The sequence below is a fragment of the Sinohyriopsis cumingii genome, chromosome 17 (assembly GCF_028554795.1).
Source record: "Sinohyriopsis cumingii isolate HCF-2022 chromosome 17, ASM2855479v2, whole genome shotgun sequence".
Classification (NCBI taxonomy): domain Eukaryota; kingdom Metazoa; phylum Mollusca; class Bivalvia; order Unionida; family Unionidae; genus Sinohyriopsis; species Sinohyriopsis cumingii.
In genome coordinates this window covers 102,575,176-102,593,313 of record NC_142977.1, presented here as the reverse complement: position 1 = coordinate 102,593,313, position 18,138 = coordinate 102,575,176, and the positions used below count along the sequence as shown (strand labels likewise).

The following is an 18,138-nucleotide window of genomic DNA, read 5'->3' as shown; positions in this document are numbered from 1 at the left end:
GAGAAAAAGTCAGCCAGTTGCTCTCAAAATTCTCAACACAATCAAAGTTTTAAATTGTTTGTCTCACAAGGCTGTCCTGATAAGAGCCGAGTGTGTAGAATAAGAGGACAGTCTGGGCAGGGAAGGACCACCTGTCACCATAGTTGCTGGAGAAGATTCGGGTTGGCTGGAATCTTCCTGGGTGGATCTATCACTAGAATGAGTAGATCGGTGACCCAGGAGGTGTCCCATCCAAGAGGGACTATCAGAATCATTTTGCCATTCTGACCTTGTAACTTCTGAATTATTTTAGGTATCAGCACCTTGGGAGGGGAGGCAAATGACCACAGCCTGTCCCAAATGATTCACAGTGCATCCATGGCCCAAGCTTTTGGGTCTGGAATTGGAGAGACAAAGGTGGTTAACTTGTAATTCCACCTCATTGCAAATCAACTGATCATCAGATGCCAAGATAGTGCATAAATTCACATGAAGACATCTTGATGGAGAGACCATTTCATGTGAAGGACTTGACCTCACCTGGATAGAGAGTAAGCCAAGACACTGAGTCTGCCAGGAATGTGTCTGATTTGCCAAATCAGAACACACAGGTTTGGAGATTAGTGTCTCCCTGATTAAGGAGACAGGTCACCACCAAAGAGCTGTCAGACCTAATAAGGACTGTTTTTGCTTGTTAGTCAATCCTTTCTGAAGTGAAAGAGCCTGTTGATGTGCAGAGGCTATTCCTCTGGTTCCCATGTGCCACTGATGGTAATGAAGGCTTGCTGCACCTGGACACTCCAACTGTATGCACTGGCATTGGTACATATCTTTATTTCTGCTTGGGGCTTCTCCAGCAGGATTCCCATGGTCAACCAACCTGGCTTACACAACTGATATGGAAATGACAGAATCTCAGGTGTGATCATGACTATTTGATCAAGGGAATTTGAAAAGGGGCACCAATGTGTTCACAATGTCCCCATAAAAAAGATGACCAAGCAGGATTAAGTCTGCTGCTTCAGTTGCAAAAACTCTCTTGCAGAAATCCAAGTCCTGTTGGAAACAGACTCATGAGTTTGAGGATTCTGATTACACCAGAATCCAGTGGTTAAAAATTCCATATCCAGACGGACAAAATTCTGGGATATACAGAGATCTGACTTTTCCCAGTTCATTACAAAGCCTGGACGATCCAAAAGAAAGGCGATTGTTCTTGCCGTATAGAAAAGAACTAACCATATGTTTCTGGAAGATGTCCAGGTATGCTGCCGTCATTGTATATGATATAGATTGGAACAGGGTGACGATGTAATCCATGATCTTGGTAAAAGCCTAAAGGCTGATGTTGAAGCCCAGTGGGAGAATTCTGAACTGATAAACTGATAAACTGTGACAGAGTCAGAAAATTGGAGAAAATGTTCGGATTGAAACAGCAGTCTCCATCTTGAATTTTGAAGGCACAATGAATTTGTTGAGGTGACTCAAGTTAATGATGGGTTCAACTTGCTGTTTGCTTTCTGAAAAATCAAAATCAAAATCCTTGTTTAAAACCATGGAGATTGTGGTCTTAGCACAAACTCCACTGCATCATTTTTTGGGGATGAGTGACCATATCTCTTGTTGTAGAAAGGCATCCTTTAACCTATCTGATGGTACATCCATGAAGAGGGGAGAGGAGAGGGGAGAGGGTTGTTGATGAACGAAACCCAAAGCCACTCCAAATGACATGGATCACCCTACCCTCACCCTGTTCTTAGGGATTAGGGAGATCCAGTTAACTCAAAATTTGGTTTCTTACCACGTCTCTATGATTGCTTCCTAGAGATCATTATTGGTGCATATATAACTGAGAAGATCTCTTAACATTTGTTCATAACAGCAGGGGCTGAGTGGTTCCAAATGCCAGTATGGGTTGTGCAGTAATGTGAAGGGGTAGTTCCTGAGCTGTCTGCCTCTGACCCTCAGTTCTTCCTCCAAAGCAATATTAACCGAAACAGAGTTATCCAGAAAGGGAGGACATGACAAGGTTTGAGCAACATGGATTGTAGACATCCAACATGTCACATCAGAAGTAAACTGCCCGAACCCATCAAAGAATTGGGCATGGTGTAGTGAGAAGCTGTTCAATGACCCTAGGGATCCTGGCCATAGTCTCCCAGGAATGGCTATTACCGGGTGTCTCCAATGAATCTGAATGCTTCCAAAGAGGCCAAATCCAACAATGAAAAATGTGCAATGACATACAAAACCAGCTCTGACAGGTAAGAAGCACATTTGTCCGGCTTATAAATCCTCTCCTCGATAATGAATCAGCAAGGTCATTGAGCCTGCTTGGCATGTTTTGGACTTGTATTGGCACATCAGTGAACTTAGTGTTCCCATAATGCAGCATTATGTCTTGGATACCTCTCTGGTACACTCCCTGGTGAGGTCATGCAGAGACAGACACTTACCTAAAGAAATAAAAAGGCAACTCCTGTGCCACCTGCTTTCTCACGTCCTCAATCTGGCCAGTGAACAGAAGTGGGGAACTGAATGAGGAGGGAGTGAAGGGTTGCTGCATGGTGGGGTTTAGGAGTTTCATCTCTTCCAGATTACAAGAGACTGTTAGAGCATTTGCCATCATGTGCTAGGTAAAAGATTACCAGAATGCCAGGTTGAGCAAGAAGGAAGTTGACACAATATTCCTGGCTAGCTCAGATATGGTATTAAAGACCCATACATTCACCTTATAACAGTGAAACAGATGACAGTAATATCCATGTCTAGCCTAGGGTACATCTTAGTGATAGACATAAAATGTGATTTGTGTGGTGACAAAGTTTGAAGCAAATGACTCACAAAAAAGAATGCTTTTGCATTACTTGGGTCTTGAAAATTAGCTGAGAAACACCTTGTAATTTTGGTGATCTCTGTTGACTGTGGTAAAATCATGATGGATGGATTTTCATCATCTTCATCAAACATCCATTGAGGCCTTGAGCTTATATGTACTACTGACTGCTGATAAAGAAGGCATTCTTTCTCATGGAGGCAAAGTTCTGTACATTACTCTATGACTGGCACCTTAAAACTGATCTCGATCCTTTCCATGGTTGGACTGGAATGTTCAGGTAAGTCCATTTCATCTCCCTTGTCAACTAGAGGGTTGTCATCTTTCTGTATGTACTGTGCAGGTATTGCATTCTAAATGGCACACGTTCAATATGGGGTGGGGGCATAGTCTAGTTGGAGACTGTCGGTCCAGGACAGTCGGCTGGGCTGGGCCAGATGGCTGGCACAAGGCCCATATGTGATGCCAGTGCACCATATACTGGTATCATGGATATAGCTGGTTTGGCTGATTGGCCAACTGGACAGCCAAGGAGGTCTGCTGAGTATTGGATACTGTCACTGTAGGAACTGTTGTGCAATGTGTAGTTCACCAGTCTGAGGTGACAGATTCACACTTGCCAACACTTTACACTGATTGGTGGGACTGCTGGATTAGTTAATTGACAGCAAGGATGGCATATGGCAAATGATTTAATACTTGTAAGCCCAGCCAGCCAGTAAAGTCAGAAGGTAATCTAAAACACCCCGTTTCAACAGTACTAATTCCATGCATGGCATGGATAGGGGCATACACCCAGTGTGCTATCAAAAAAAATAGTCCTAATTTCCTCCAATTTACTCACTGACATCCTCAAAGACAGAGCTTGCTGTAGTATCTTCACCATGGGTGGGTGGCAAAATCTCAATGACTCCCATAAAACTTACCAAATTTCATTCCAAATTCAGATATATTAACAACACTTTGTGTTCCAAAGATTTCAAGCATACTGTTTTTTCATAGCCTTTCAAAGAACTTTTCAGGATGCCAGACCAAACATCTCCTGGCCACAATGAACATATGCTGCATGGGTGTGAGGAACAACATCCAAGGCACATCTCATTATTATCCTCAACGACTTTAAAGAACCTGTGCTTCTTGCACTCAACATCACTACAAAAAAAGTGAGGAGAAAAACAAAAACAACAAATACATTTACTAATTAATTAAGCAATTCATGTTATCAAGAAGACCTAAGAAGTGTGAAATAAAATGAAGTTTAATGGTGCAATACAAATACATTCATGAAAATCTGAGCATCACCAATCTATATCACAAGGGTAATAGTGACCAGGAAAAATCAGAATAAATTTGAATAAATTCACTGGAAAAACAAAAATATTATTAGCATGAGGTATTTCAACCTTCTGACTTACTATACCACTTAGAAATATTTTGGATGGTCTAAAATTATAAGAAACTGCAGTGGATTCTCAGAGGCACTATTAACAGTTGCAAAGCAAACGTTTCAACAAGCAAACATCAATGGACCCCAGGTGGCTGATAGGTCTAAGGTACTCACTCTTACAGATTACTGACATCTCACCCATGTCTGTGTAATTTTGAGTCTCTGGCCCAGCCAACGTGAGTATGAGAAAGAGTTTGCCAGTAGCTTCCTGTGGGTTGGTGGTTCTCCCATGTTCTTCCTCCACAAATATACTGGCCATCATGTAGCCTATCATGTTTGAAAAATGGCATTAATATCCAAAACAACAGCAGCAAACATCTAGAATACATCTGGCCAGCTAGTGGGAAAAAGGGGAATTAATCTGTAAGAGTTACTTCCTTCAGTCAAAAAAAGGGGGGGGGGGCCGAGTGGCTGAGTGGTCTAAAGTGCTCTCCATTACAAATTACTGCCATATCACCTCTGTCTGCATGGGTTCAAGTCTAGGATTCGGCCAATGTGGGTATGTGAGAAAGCTTGCCAGCAGCTTCTCGTGGGTCGGTGGTTCTGCCAGGGTTCTTCCTCCACCATTAATAATGGCCGCTATGCATAGCCTATCGTGTGCTGAAAAATGGCGTTAAACCCAACAAAAACAACAACAACCTTTTGGGGGGAGTGTTGGATTTGGAGGTCACCGAGTGCTCTTCATAATGTAAATGTAATCAATATCTGACAGAAAAAAAATATGAATAGACAGTACCCTAAGTTCTGCTGGTGGGGTAGACTTGCCAGCTCCTCTCTGATCCATTAGAATAATCCTGTATGTAATTGGATCAAAAAACCTCCTATCCCTGGGACTTGTGCCTCCTCCTGGACCACCATGACTAAAATAAAAAATTTCATAGTGAATATTAACCTATCATGCAACTAAGAGATATAACTTAAAAATGTTGTGTCATATGCCAACATTGCAACACTGTCTTCTGATTCATTTCTGAATCATTTTCAAAAAGCATAAAGTGAAAACTCAGCTGGGCATAATTGAAAATTAAAGCAAAATTTGCTTGAGAAAAGTGAAATACTAAGCAGGTGATGTTAGATGCTTGAACTTCATTTTCACTAGTAACAGTCATTCAACATGTTCTAATAACTTGTACATGCACAATGTACTTTCACTAGCTCAGTTTTTGGCAAGTGGTGGAAGATAGTGAAAACTCCAGGACACAAATAATCTTGAATGGGCAAGCACTCACCCAGGCACTGTGCCAAGGATGGGAATCTAACCTGAGACCAAACAAGTATAAAGAAGACTCTTTACACTGTTTAGCCCATCCCATTTTACATTATGCTGTAATAATAAGATAAACAATCCTGCCTAATTTCACAAGTCTGTGATTTATGACACTTTGCATAATCATTCTAGCAAGCTAGCTGAACACAGATAACAGAGTAGGTGTACAATTATTCTAGCATGTTAGGTAAACACAGATAACACAGTAAGTGCATAATTATACTAGCATGCTCATTCAACACAAATAACATGGTAGGTGTACAATTATTCAAGCAAACTACCTAAACACAGATAACAGAGTAGGTGTATAATTAATTATTCTAGCATGTTAACTAAACACAGATAACAAAGTAAGTGCATAATTATACTAGCAAGCTCATTCAACACAAATAACATGGTAGGTGTACAAATTATTCAAGCAAACTACCTAAACACAGATAACAGAGTAGGTGCATCAGACACATCTCCAGTTAATGAAATTTGGTCGAATCAAACCTTGCCACATAACTTTGTTAAAGTGTTCTAGTTGGCTTTTGCAAATTTTTCAAACAGCCATGCTACATGATGACCTGAACCACAAGATTTTTTTGATGATTTTTAATTTATAAAATTTCTAAATAATGCATTTTATACCTACATAAATATCACTGGGTTGCCCTCTTTGTTACCACTCTGTTCATAATACAACTGGTGGATGTCCGACACCTGCAACATTCCAGAGTCCCATGGCTCTATGTCCGGGTATAGATCTCTGTGTGAAGTCAGCCCTTCCATGATGTCTAATTAACTCTGCAATAACATTAAATTTTCTAAATAAATATCGTTATAGTGGACCCATACCCCACCTAAACACAGGTTATGATATAACAGCTACAAAACCACAAATCTCATTTTGTTATACATCTATCAATATTTCACAAAAGAAAGAGTTAGAATATTACTTTCATTTCCTAGAAGCTGGAAAATGATACGCTTTCCAATTCCATATCACGATCCTCTCAAATGATATGCTTTCCAATTCCATATCACGATCCTCTCAAATGATAAGCTTTCCAATTCCATATCACGATCCTCTCAAATGATATACTTTCCAATTCCATATCACGATCCTCTTAAACAATAAGCTTTCCAATTCCATATCACGATCCTCTCAAATGATAAGCTTTCCAATTCCATATCACGATCCTCTCAAACGATATGCTTTCCAATTCCATATCACGATCCTCTCAAATGATAAGCTTTCCAATTCCATATCACGATCCTCTTAACGATAAGCTTTCCAATTCCATATCACAATCCTCTTAAATGATGTGCTTTCCAATTCCATATCACGATCCTCTCAAATGATATGCTTTCCAATTCCATATCACGATCCTCTCAAACGATATGCTTTCCAATTCCATATCACGATCTTCTGAAACGATATGCTTTCCAATTCCATATCACAATCCTCTCAAATGATATGCTTTCCAATTCCATATCAAGATCCTCTCAAATGATATGCTTTCCAATTCCATATCATGATCCTCTCAAACGGGGCTGGAACTACTATTTTCTTAAGTTTCCTTAGCTACAACTGAACAAGCATGAACAACTATGCCATAGCCTCACCTGGCATGCAAAAAGGAAATGAGTAACATTCTCTGTAATAAATCTGTAACATCAAGTTCCAAGAATTGCCCAATCTCATTGTAAACAGCTGTCAAAATAATGCCATCATTCCCATGCCTAGTCCCTTTTCAGAGCCTCTCACACTACTTTTAGCCAAGCCTCAGACAAACAATTTCAGTCATTAAGCTATTGAAATTTTCCATGATGCAAAATTTTGAGAACATAATAACTACAAATCATATATACTGATCTGTATCTATGAATTCATGTTATTAACAGTTGTCATAGTGAAATGAGTGACTTGTTTTATGAACTTCAATAATAATATATGTGATACATTACCCAGCCACATTAGCATTAGCAATGTACACACACACACACACACACTCTGAATGTATTCTATTTTTCTATGTACTCCAATATAAGGTGATATTGCAAATATCACAGTATACTTTCATGTCTCCGATGAACAGCATTATAGCGAGGGACTGTTGTACATCAACTAAAACAATAACTTAATCTGTTAGAAACATATCTTAATAATCATACTACCAATTGCAATTATGGCAAGAAATCTTACATTATACTGAAACTGCTCTAAAATGGGCCCTTTTAGGACCAAAAATTATGACCATTTTATACATCTGGCCATTGTACATTATGACCTTTAAAGGACCCAAAATAGGTGACCACACTGCAGATGAACCTAAGCTATTGTGGGAATGGTTTAGTGAAGTTTCACTAATCACACATACAGTACTCACTATTAATGCTACTGATTATACCACATTATAGTCAGACCACCTAATAATGAAGTACATGATACATATAAGTTTACTGCCATTTGATCAAATGAGAACAATGACAATGCCATCTTATAATGGGAACTGTGTTATAATGAAGGGCTTTATAGTGAGGGAGTTCTGTAGTCAATACAATATGAAGTTTCTTTTCTGTCACTTTGACATTGTTGTGGTCTGACTATGAAAATCGATATGCCTCCATTTGGGATAAGCCACATGATGTAAGTAACCAAATTAGGCCTTGGTCTCTGGTGTCAAAATGCATGACTGTGCAAGATAGTAAATTGTCTGAAAATATGGGAGATGGTTTAAGTAATGGACTGAAAAAAGTGATTTGGAAAATAATCCACATTTTATTGAACAATGACCGAAAATTGAAGATGAATCAGGTTACCTATATATATATATATATATATATATATATATATATATATATATATATATATATATATATATATATATAAAAAATATTTTGCTTCTTAAATGGAGGCAAGCCCTTTAAAACACCTACCATCAGAAAATGCTTTCAAATTTAATTTTTCTCCAAAGAAGACTTAAGTGTATCATACTCCATCATGGACATGGACAGTAGTAGCCAAATAATTTTTTAAAAATCCCAAGACGGAGAAAACTCGGTCATCTGTTTTAAAATAGAAGAAACTCGTTTTATTATTCTGTATGAGTGACACCACTCTCCAATGGTGGTTCTAATGTTCTGAAGCCCATTTGTGGAGTTTTTATGCCACATATTTTTCAAAGAATGGTAAACAAACCATGCCAATTTATATAAATCTCAAGTCAGTATATGGACACTTCAATTAGACACAGGTGGCTGCTGATCAGTTTTGGCTGCTTTATCTGCAGCTTCACTTCCTTTAATACCAATGTGACAAAGCAGACAACTGTACAGGACACTTCTTCCAGATTTTATGAGCAGATCATATTTTGTGTAATATTTGCAACATTTAATGGGTTATTAAATTTATGGTTTAATGAGACTTACATGTGGAAAGGGACTCAGATAAGACGATGAAATCTGTGTCAGATTTTGACATAGTTCAAAGACTTTAGTACGAATGCAAATTCTCGAGTGAAAATGGAGGATTTATCTTGCAACTGTCTTGAGATGGTGCAGCAGCCTTGTCTCCATAGTTACAGGGACAAACAGCTATATTAGGAGGCTCTGGTTTCCCTTAATATACTTGCAAATATACAAGACTGGCAGAGGACTTTTTGGAATGGCAAAGATGAATATTATTGTGTGGATTATAATAACCAAGATGGCATTTTTGCAGCTTTTATAAGTGGACAAATTTGACTGGAAAATTTGAAATGACTTTTGGTTTCTAAGAAAGGTTTGGTCTTTGGGGTTAAAAGCAACATCATATGCATGATTAGAAGGATTAGATGACAATGAGGTAACATGATAGTTCACATGCCTCAGAAAGAAGGGGAAGTTCTAAATGCTAGCTCCCAAAGTCTAACATTCCTGACTGTATACTGGATCAGGCATCTATAAGTATGTCATGTGAGTTGATCTAAACACAATGAAGCCATAAGACAATATTTATTTATAGTTGGCATGATTTAAAACAACAATTCAACACAAGCTCTATTTAGGGCTAAACGCATGCTGAGATGCAGATTATGTCTTTATATTTAAAATGAAAGATGCTAACAGTAGGGCACTTAATACTTCAAATGACAAGGACAGAAAAACAAAACGGTAATACAGATATTACTTGTCATCATCATGGTAGGAGTTTCGGGGGAGGTGAGATATCAGCCAGGCTTCTCCATTCCCAGGTAAAATTAATGATCTAAATGAATTATGATCTTATTGTTCCCTAAAGTGATAGGTAACTCAGTTCATAGAATGGCAGCTGTGTATCTAAAATAAGTTTGGCCCAATATTAAGGTTTTATTTGAAAATATCTGAATATCTACAAAGTATTAATTGTGTTCAAAACATATCATCCAAACATTCTGAAGGGCACTTATTTAGAATTTTAAAAGTCTTTACAGCTATAGCCCTAATTCTGTACATAATCAGGGCAATGGAAGTTTTGCCATAAGAGTTGATGAAAACTGCATGCATAATCATCACGCACATATCTCAGAGCATACTCCTCTGTTTTTTTTCAAGTTTAGTAGTATTCACGTTATACAGAAATGCCAGGCAATAGGATAGAAGTTGAAATTCGAAAGGATAAATGTTTACTTCGAATTTTCACAAAAGTTAGTGGTCAGAAAACATCTCTGACCTAACAATGCCTCTTGAATTCCACAGCATAGCATTGTCCCATAGGTTTCTGACCTATATAAGCTAAATCTTCAATAATATATTTAAACTCTGCTTTATATGAATTGTATATTCTGCTTTATATGAATTGTATATTTTCCTGAATATATTTAGCCAATGGTTTATGAAAACAGACAGTCTAACAATGTGGTACTACCCAGACACAGTGAAGTCTGCCATTGTTTCCCCACGATAAGTTCGCTTACAGTTCCAAACTGATTTTATGAAGAAAATAATGTAAACATGGTAGTTAAAATATTCATTTTACTGATTATATTCTTAAAACACAAACTATTTACATATTTAAGTTTCGAAACACAAGATTGTATGCTTGTACTACCAATGGCTATTGGGCACTGATAATTGCTAACTTACTTGGGAAACGGTCAATCAGCTATCAAAAGACATGCCTGTGAATGTGCAAGAGACTGTTTGTTGGCTCAGTAGACATCAACGCCGGCTATTTCATGGCTTGAAGCCTACATTTCACATTTAGCTATAACATAACACTGGAACAAACCTGGTTAAGGCAAGGAAGCATCTAAAAAGTACCATATATACTCGCGTATAAGCCCATCTGCATATAAGCCAACTCCCAAACTGAACAGGTATAAACACTAAAAAGTGCATGACCTGCGTATAAGCCGACCTACAACTCCAAGACATCTCAAAATGCACGAGGTAAGTTCTAAATGCTTTTTTTTAGGCAAACTTATATTAACAAAATTACATGTATACTTATCAAGAGGTTGGCGTGCATGATTATTATCTTCTGAGTTTTGCATAGAACTCCCAATTATTATAGTATACCTCCGATTTTCATTTCTTCTAAACAAAAAGTCCTACATGTTCTGTGGTATCACCTATGAATTACTGTTGTGACGAAAAAATTACTTTACTATAAAGAATTCGCTTCTTCACTAAACTGAATGTTAAGTTTAAACATTATTCAAGTAAATTAATGATTTGTTTTACCTCTACAATAATACAAAAATACAAAAAATAAACCAGAACGAAAAAGTAAACCACAACAAGATCGTCCACAATTAATTTCAATCCCAAGAATAATTACTATGAATGCTGTAACTCCATATGCTTTAGTGCAATTCCCACGAAAGAAACATACACGAGTGAACACCTGCCATTTTTATACCGTATATACCAATGTTAATTACCATTGTTAAATTAAAAGAAGGAATAAAAATACATACCACACAGCAAATGTGTCCTCCAAAAACTGATGCAGAATACATGTTTTATAATAAACAATACTAAATGCTTTATGAGTTCACAATAAGGGAATAAAGTCGGTTATACAAAGAGGGGAAAATAGTTACCACATATACGGTACCATGAGGCTGGCTATTTTGGTACCTTAAGTTCAACAAAATTGGGAATCTTTTATTTGCCGATCAATTGCTTGTGCTTGCATAACACACAATAGTGTACAACATTGTTTCTTTGAATTATGGTGGAGTGCCAATTGTTTTCACTAAATTGATGCATGAATAAGGATTACGGTAACTTTTAAGTAGTTGCTCTGGCTTTCTTCCCTGGTTATTTAAGACTAATCTTGAGCTATTGTGCAGTTTGACCACAAGTGACCAGAATGGGAAAATAGGGCATGTCCTGTGGGAAAATAGGGCACATCACAGGAAGAAACGGCGAGTATCTTTGCGAATTTCACGATATTGGACCAGTAAGATTGATCAATATTTAGTGAAAACAAGGTTTTAAAAATGCCATGAAAAACCATCTGATTTTAGGTCCCAATCTCTAATATTTTTTATTCAGTCTCCCTACTTGGCTTTTGATAAGTTCATAGGTATGCTTTACACCCCGTTTTACAAAACTATGTTAATCGTACTAATGTTATGGGATAATAGGCAATTAGACATCAATGTACTGGTATAGTTACCAGTCAAAATCCCTCTTATCACAAGCCAGTTTAAGGGTTTTAATGATTAACTGGCCTGTACTGCTGTCACAAAATGAAAGACAAATTCACCGACTACCAACATAGGAGAAGTCGAAACATCAAGCTTTCCTTTGTGTGTAAAGTTATGATGTTTGTTCAGCAAAAACACAAAATTCAAATTGATGTTGATCTTAGTTGATCTATATGAGAATTTTAGCCTTTATTATAACCACTCTTCGTGAACATGTAAATTATGATGGTTATGTGCCTTGTACAATTAAACGTGTGTACCTTTTTTAAAAAATTACCTCAATTTGTAGGATCATTTATATCATTGAAAATGAGTAATTCATGAGCACAAGATTCAATGTAAATGAAACAGCTATTAAGAACTAGCTGAAATGTTATCTCGAAGAATGTAATTTGGTCAAAACAATGAATAAAGCAAAATCTGCATCTAACATGTTTTGGAATAAGTAAGGATTTAAGTGATGCTATGCACGCTTGCAATGTATAAGTAGTGTACCTTATAGTTCAGTATGGTCTCCCTGGTAAACTCAACCAGCCCATGAATTATGAAGTCTGTATTTACCTTTATTTAACTTCATGTTGGAGAAATCAGAAAATATGCACATGCAAAATAATAACAAAATTAATCATAGTACTTTATAACAGTTTAATAATTGTCGGGTCACCAAAAGTTGCTTTTTTACATGCCTATGTCTGATGACATGGACAAAATTATTGTTTCATGTCCCAAGATTTACAGTCATTAGAGTAGTCAACAAAAAGAACTTGAAACTGTCAAGTTTAGACATTGGCCCACAGATAAGCCGACCCCCCTTTTTCAAGGCCTTTATTTTTTCCTTAATTTCTGGCTAATACGTGAGTATATACGGTAGTCACTCTATGTAGCTCTAAAATATCACAAAGCAAATATCTCACTATCCGAAGAAGGTCAAGTTTACATTTTTTAGTCAACTGTCACCCACTTCACCTGGTAGCGTGACCCCTAGGCATAAAGTGATACACTGCACAAACTACTGGTTTCTGGGAAAATACATCAAGCAAAACTGCGACATCCTGGGGCCAACAGGAATATATCTGTACTACATTACAAATGCTGTTTTCGGTGTAACGCCATTTTCAGTGCATGATAGGCTGGCTATACATGGTGGCAAGAAGTCCTACAGTGTAAGACATAGCACATATTTTTGTTTTAGTGTTATGTCTTACTATCCAAATAACCACTTGTATAGTGTGTTCTGATGTCATTGACACTGGAATGAGTAGTCAAAGTTTCAGGAACATCTCACACACTTGGCAGCCTATATCGACACTCTTCCACTATCCTGGCAGAATGAAAATATGATACTAGCAAATGGATGCATTTTCATGTTCCGCTGACATCCATTTGAATTTGTTGCAATGCGACGTTAGTCGAGGCATGCTGAAGTATGTTTAAGTAGGTTCATGTGGGGATATGTTTCTTGAACGAAATGAAACACTGCTTGCAGTTCCAACAGACATAATATATTTTTATTCATTTTGTTGAAAAGAATAATATTTCAACTTAACCCGATTTCGGCATTCCTGGCTTTCATTGCTTTCCAGGCAACTGAAATGTTGGCCAAGGAAACCTGAAAACAGGTCCATTTCTTCTGAGAGAATTTGAATTTATGAGAGAAAAGACATCATGGTAAGTCTGACAAAAACATTGTAACTTTGTAGAAAAGTGTCGTCATTGGTTGCCAGTTGTGTGTGATATTCCTGAAAATTTTACTTTTGTTACACAGTTAGTAGACCCATCCCCCCCCCCCCCAAAAATATCGGGTGATGTGTCTTATGTTGTAAAACTAGGTGGCAAATATAATTGGTGGCATAAAAACCTTGGAAAACTCTGGTAAAAACCACAGGAGTCTGACGTTTTGTCAATAAAGTATGGCAAAATCTCTGACAACATGAAATCATCTTATCGTTATATAAATGAACACTTATATAACCCATAAGGTAATTTCATGTTGTCAGAGATTTTGCCATACTTTATTAATAAAACGTCAGACTCCTGTGGTAAAAACCATCGAAAGACAGGAAGCAACTGGAAAGTTTTCTCAGATACCGACACTGTCCGAGCCTGAGACTGAACCCACAAGTTCAGAGGTGAAATGACAGTGATCAGTAAAAGCTAGTAAAAGCCATTGCAAATGCATTTATTTAGCCTGCAATATGCCGCAGGGGTTGGTGTCGTTGCTTACAATTTAACTACCAGTCATATATGTAGTACATGTATGACAGGTAAATTGTTAGTCCAACAAGACGTATCACATGATATTTTATTTTGGTACAGTAAATTGTAAGCAACAATGCGAACCCCTGTGTAATCTTCATGCATGAAAGCGGGTGCATTATATCAAAATGATTTTGTTTTCAAAACAATGAACGTAGTTTATTGCTCTACCACACTAAAAGCAAACGTCAAACTGATCATCAAAGATATGTGCATTTAATTACGGTGTACACACATGTTGCAACAGAAAAACAGAAACGAAACCACTGATCCGAGGGGTGAGGCTGTCAGCTGACGATCTTAGTCGCTTATATCGCTACAAATTCAACAATACAAGTATGTTGCTAAACTTTGAAAGTCTTTGTTCTTTTTATTTAGAAAAATATATATTTTACCGCAAGTGCTGAATTTTCTTTTTAGACATGACAATTTTTAGTTCCTCGCTGAACGTACATTTAACTGACGTTATAAGCGGTTCGACAGACGTAAACTATTGCACGTGCTGGTACGTCGTCTGCTATAGACAATTGGGTCAAATTTTGTAGGCCTAGTAGACTGATATCGGGTATGTGATCTCTGTTATACTTTTACCAGTTTCTCTCAGAAGGAAGAAATTTAAACAGGTTTTAAACGTGGTGCAGTTTAAAAAAAAATATTTTTATCATATTTAGGCCTAGTAAAGTGTGTTTTCCAGTGATGGCTCGAGATGCAATACAACGTCTACTGAGTATAACTATATAACATTGCCCCGCAGATAAGCCGAGCCCCCTTTTTCAAGTCCTTATAGAGAATTTTGGCCATAACGGAGCTGACGGTGTTGGTGCTGCATGTTTTACAGAAGGGATTGGTATTGGATGCTGAGCTTCGTACTCCCTCCGGCTACAGTTATATCCCGTTTGTGGATGCATGTCTAATAATAATAATAATAATAATAAATTCAAGTTGGCAGGATCAGCAGATAATACACTGCACACGCACGCATACACACACACACACACACACACACACACACACATATATATATATATATATATATATATATATATATATATATATATATATATATCACCATGTCAGCCAATTTTGCGTGTCTGGTAATTCTGCGCAATGATACATCATTTCTATACACATTGGATCACGTGCTATTTTGGGTCAAAAATCCATTTTGTATCAAGAAAGAACAATTGTACTTTAATTAAGATAAGTGATATTCATAAAGTGACAAAACTATCCCACATTTCAACTCGATAAGCATGTGAAAATATGATTTCTTAATGTCAACATGAAGACCCACTCCATGACCTTCTTGAACCTGTAACCCAGAAAATCCTACTTACTATGTATCTTTTAAAATCATACAAATAAATACATTATATTAAAGTTGGAAATGTATACCTTAAAAAATTCTGCATCTTAATCCAAGTTTCCAATTTTGCAAGAAGTTGTCCCACACGTACAGTATCATTTGCTACCCAACGTGTCAACTTGCAGCTGACAGAAACAGCCAAAAGTAATATATTTCATTTCTGTAGCCCAATGGATAAACATTACATCTTTTTAAAGCTGTGCGCAGAATAGGCTGACAAATCGCGAGTCATGAAAACATGGGGGTGGTATCCTGTGTGTCCAAAATTATATTATTTTGAACAGAATATTCTGGTGACAATTGCCTCTTTTAAAATGATTAGCATTGCAGTATTTTATTTTCATCAATCAGTTGAATTCGGTAAGCATTTTGCTTCAGTATTGGAGACGGACACCATAGGTGTGCAAAAATGCCAGACAGCATTCTATATATATTCAGCCATCACAGCTTACGGGAAGAGGGAGCGAAAGAATGTCGACTGGTATGAGGCAAACTGGGAGGAGATGGAGCCCGTGACTGAGGCAAAGAGGAAAGCCCTCCTGGCATACAAGGCTGCACCTAGCCCCAGAACACTACAAGCCCTCAGGATTGCAAGGAATAACGCCCAGAAGACCGCCCGCCGCTGTGCCAACACCTACTGGCTGAACCTTTGCAACAGTATACAGACAGCTGCTGACACTGGGGATACAAGAGGAATGTATGAGAGTATCAAAAAGGCGACAGGCCCCCCCAGCTACAAGACCTCCCCCCTCAAGTCCAAGACGGGCGAAGTCATCACAGACCAGGGGAAACAACTGCAGCAATGGGTTGAGCACTATCTCGAGCTATATGCAACCCAAAACAATGTCACTGGAACTGCTCTGGACGCCATTCCAGACCTGCCTGTCATGGAGGAGCAAGACACACAGCCCACCCTGGAAGAGCTCGGAAAAGCCATCGATTGCCTTGCCTGTGGGAAGGCTCCTGGAAGCGACAGCATTCCGCCTGAAGTCCTCAAGAGCGGAAAACCAGCACTGCTCCAGACCCTACACACACTCCTCTGCCTTTGCTGGGAACAGGGATACGTCCCACAGGACATGCGTGACGCCAACATCGTCACTTTGTACAAAAACAAAGGAGACCGTAGCGACTGCAACAACTATCGGGGCATCTCCCTCCTCAGCATCGTCGGAAAGGCCTTTGCCCATGTTGCCTTGGCACGCTTGCAGATCCTAGACTTCCGCGTTTGCCCAGAATCCCAGTGTGGATTTCGAGCCGGCAGGTCAACTGTAGACATGATCTTCTCACTATGTCAGCTGCAGGAGAAGTGTCGCGAGCAGCAGATGCCCCTCTACATTGCCTTCATAGACCTGACGAAGGCGTTTGACATGGTTAGTCGGAGTGGACTCTTCAGACTCCTGCAGAAGATCGGCTGCCCCCCACGTCTGCTTGCTGTCATTATGTCGTTCCACGAGAACATGCACAGCACAGTGTGCTTCAGTGGTGCAACATCTGAAGCATTCCCAGTCGTTAGCGGAGTCAAACAAGGCTGTGTCCTTGCACCGACGCTCTTTGCCATCTTCTTCTCCATGCTTCTCCAGTACGCATTCAAGGACTGCAGCGAGGGAGTGTACATCCATACCAGGGCTGACGGCAAGCTGTTCAACATCGCCCGTCTCCGTGCTAAGACTAAAGTCACAGAGGTACTCATCCGTGAATTGCTCTTTGCCGACGATGCAGCCTTGACATCACACACGGAAGATGGACTTCAGCAGCTGGTATGCTGCCTCTCCCATGCATGTAAGGAATTTGGACTGACCATCAGTTTGAAGAAAACAAATGTCATGGCACAGGACACAGACTCCCCTCCCTCTGTCTCCATCGATGGGTACAATTTGGAAGTTGTCGAGAACTTCACATACCTCGGGTCTAACATCTCCAGCTCACTCTCCATTGAGTCTGAGGTGGGCGGCAGGATTGCCAAGGCAGCAGCAGTGATGGCCAGACTTAACCAGAGGGTCTGGAACAACCCCAACCTCACAGAGAAGACCAAACTGCGTGTCTACCAAGCGTGCGTACTCAGCTCACTTCTCTACAGCAGCGAAACATGGACCACCTATGCAAGACACGAGAGGAAACTCAACAGCTTCTACCTGAGATGTCTGCGGCGCATTCTGCACATCCAGTGGCAGGACAAAGTACCCAACACAGAGGTTCTAGAACGCGCCAACATGAACAGCATGTTCTCCATACTCAGCGAGAGGCGCCTTCGCTGGCTCGGCCATGTCAAGAGAATGGACCCAGGTCGCATTCCCAAGGACCTGTTATATGGGGAGTTAGCAG

At 38.9% G+C, this 18,138-nt stretch overlaps 2 protein-coding genes across 2 annotated transcripts in view; one reads left to right on the top strand and one right to left on the bottom strand.

Annotated features, from left to right (window-relative positions):
- LOC149779573 (uncharacterized) overlaps positions 1-14,770 on the bottom strand; it is a 41,470-nt gene extending 26,700 nt beyond the window's left edge. The window contains exons 1-3 of the mRNA XM_089940319.1: positions 14,686-14,770; positions 6,167-6,318; positions 4,999-5,122 (exon numbers count right to left, since the gene is read on the bottom strand). Coding sequence (XP_089796445.1) covers positions 4,999-5,122; positions 6,167-6,303 — 261 coding nt within the window. The 5' untranslated portion in view covers positions 6,304-6,318; positions 14,686-14,770. The remainder of the gene's footprint in view (positions 1-4,998; positions 5,123-6,166; positions 6,319-14,685) is intronic.
- Positions 14,771-14,928: 158 nt separating this feature from the next.
- LOC149779572 (poly [ADP-ribose] polymerase tankyrase-2-like) overlaps positions 14,929-18,138 on the top strand; it is a 35,812-nt gene continuing 32,602 nt past the window's right edge. The window contains exon 1 of the mRNA XM_089940315.1: positions 14,929-15,015. The gene's annotated coding sequence lies outside the window, so the exon portion shown is untranslated. The remainder of the gene's footprint in view (positions 15,016-18,138) is intronic.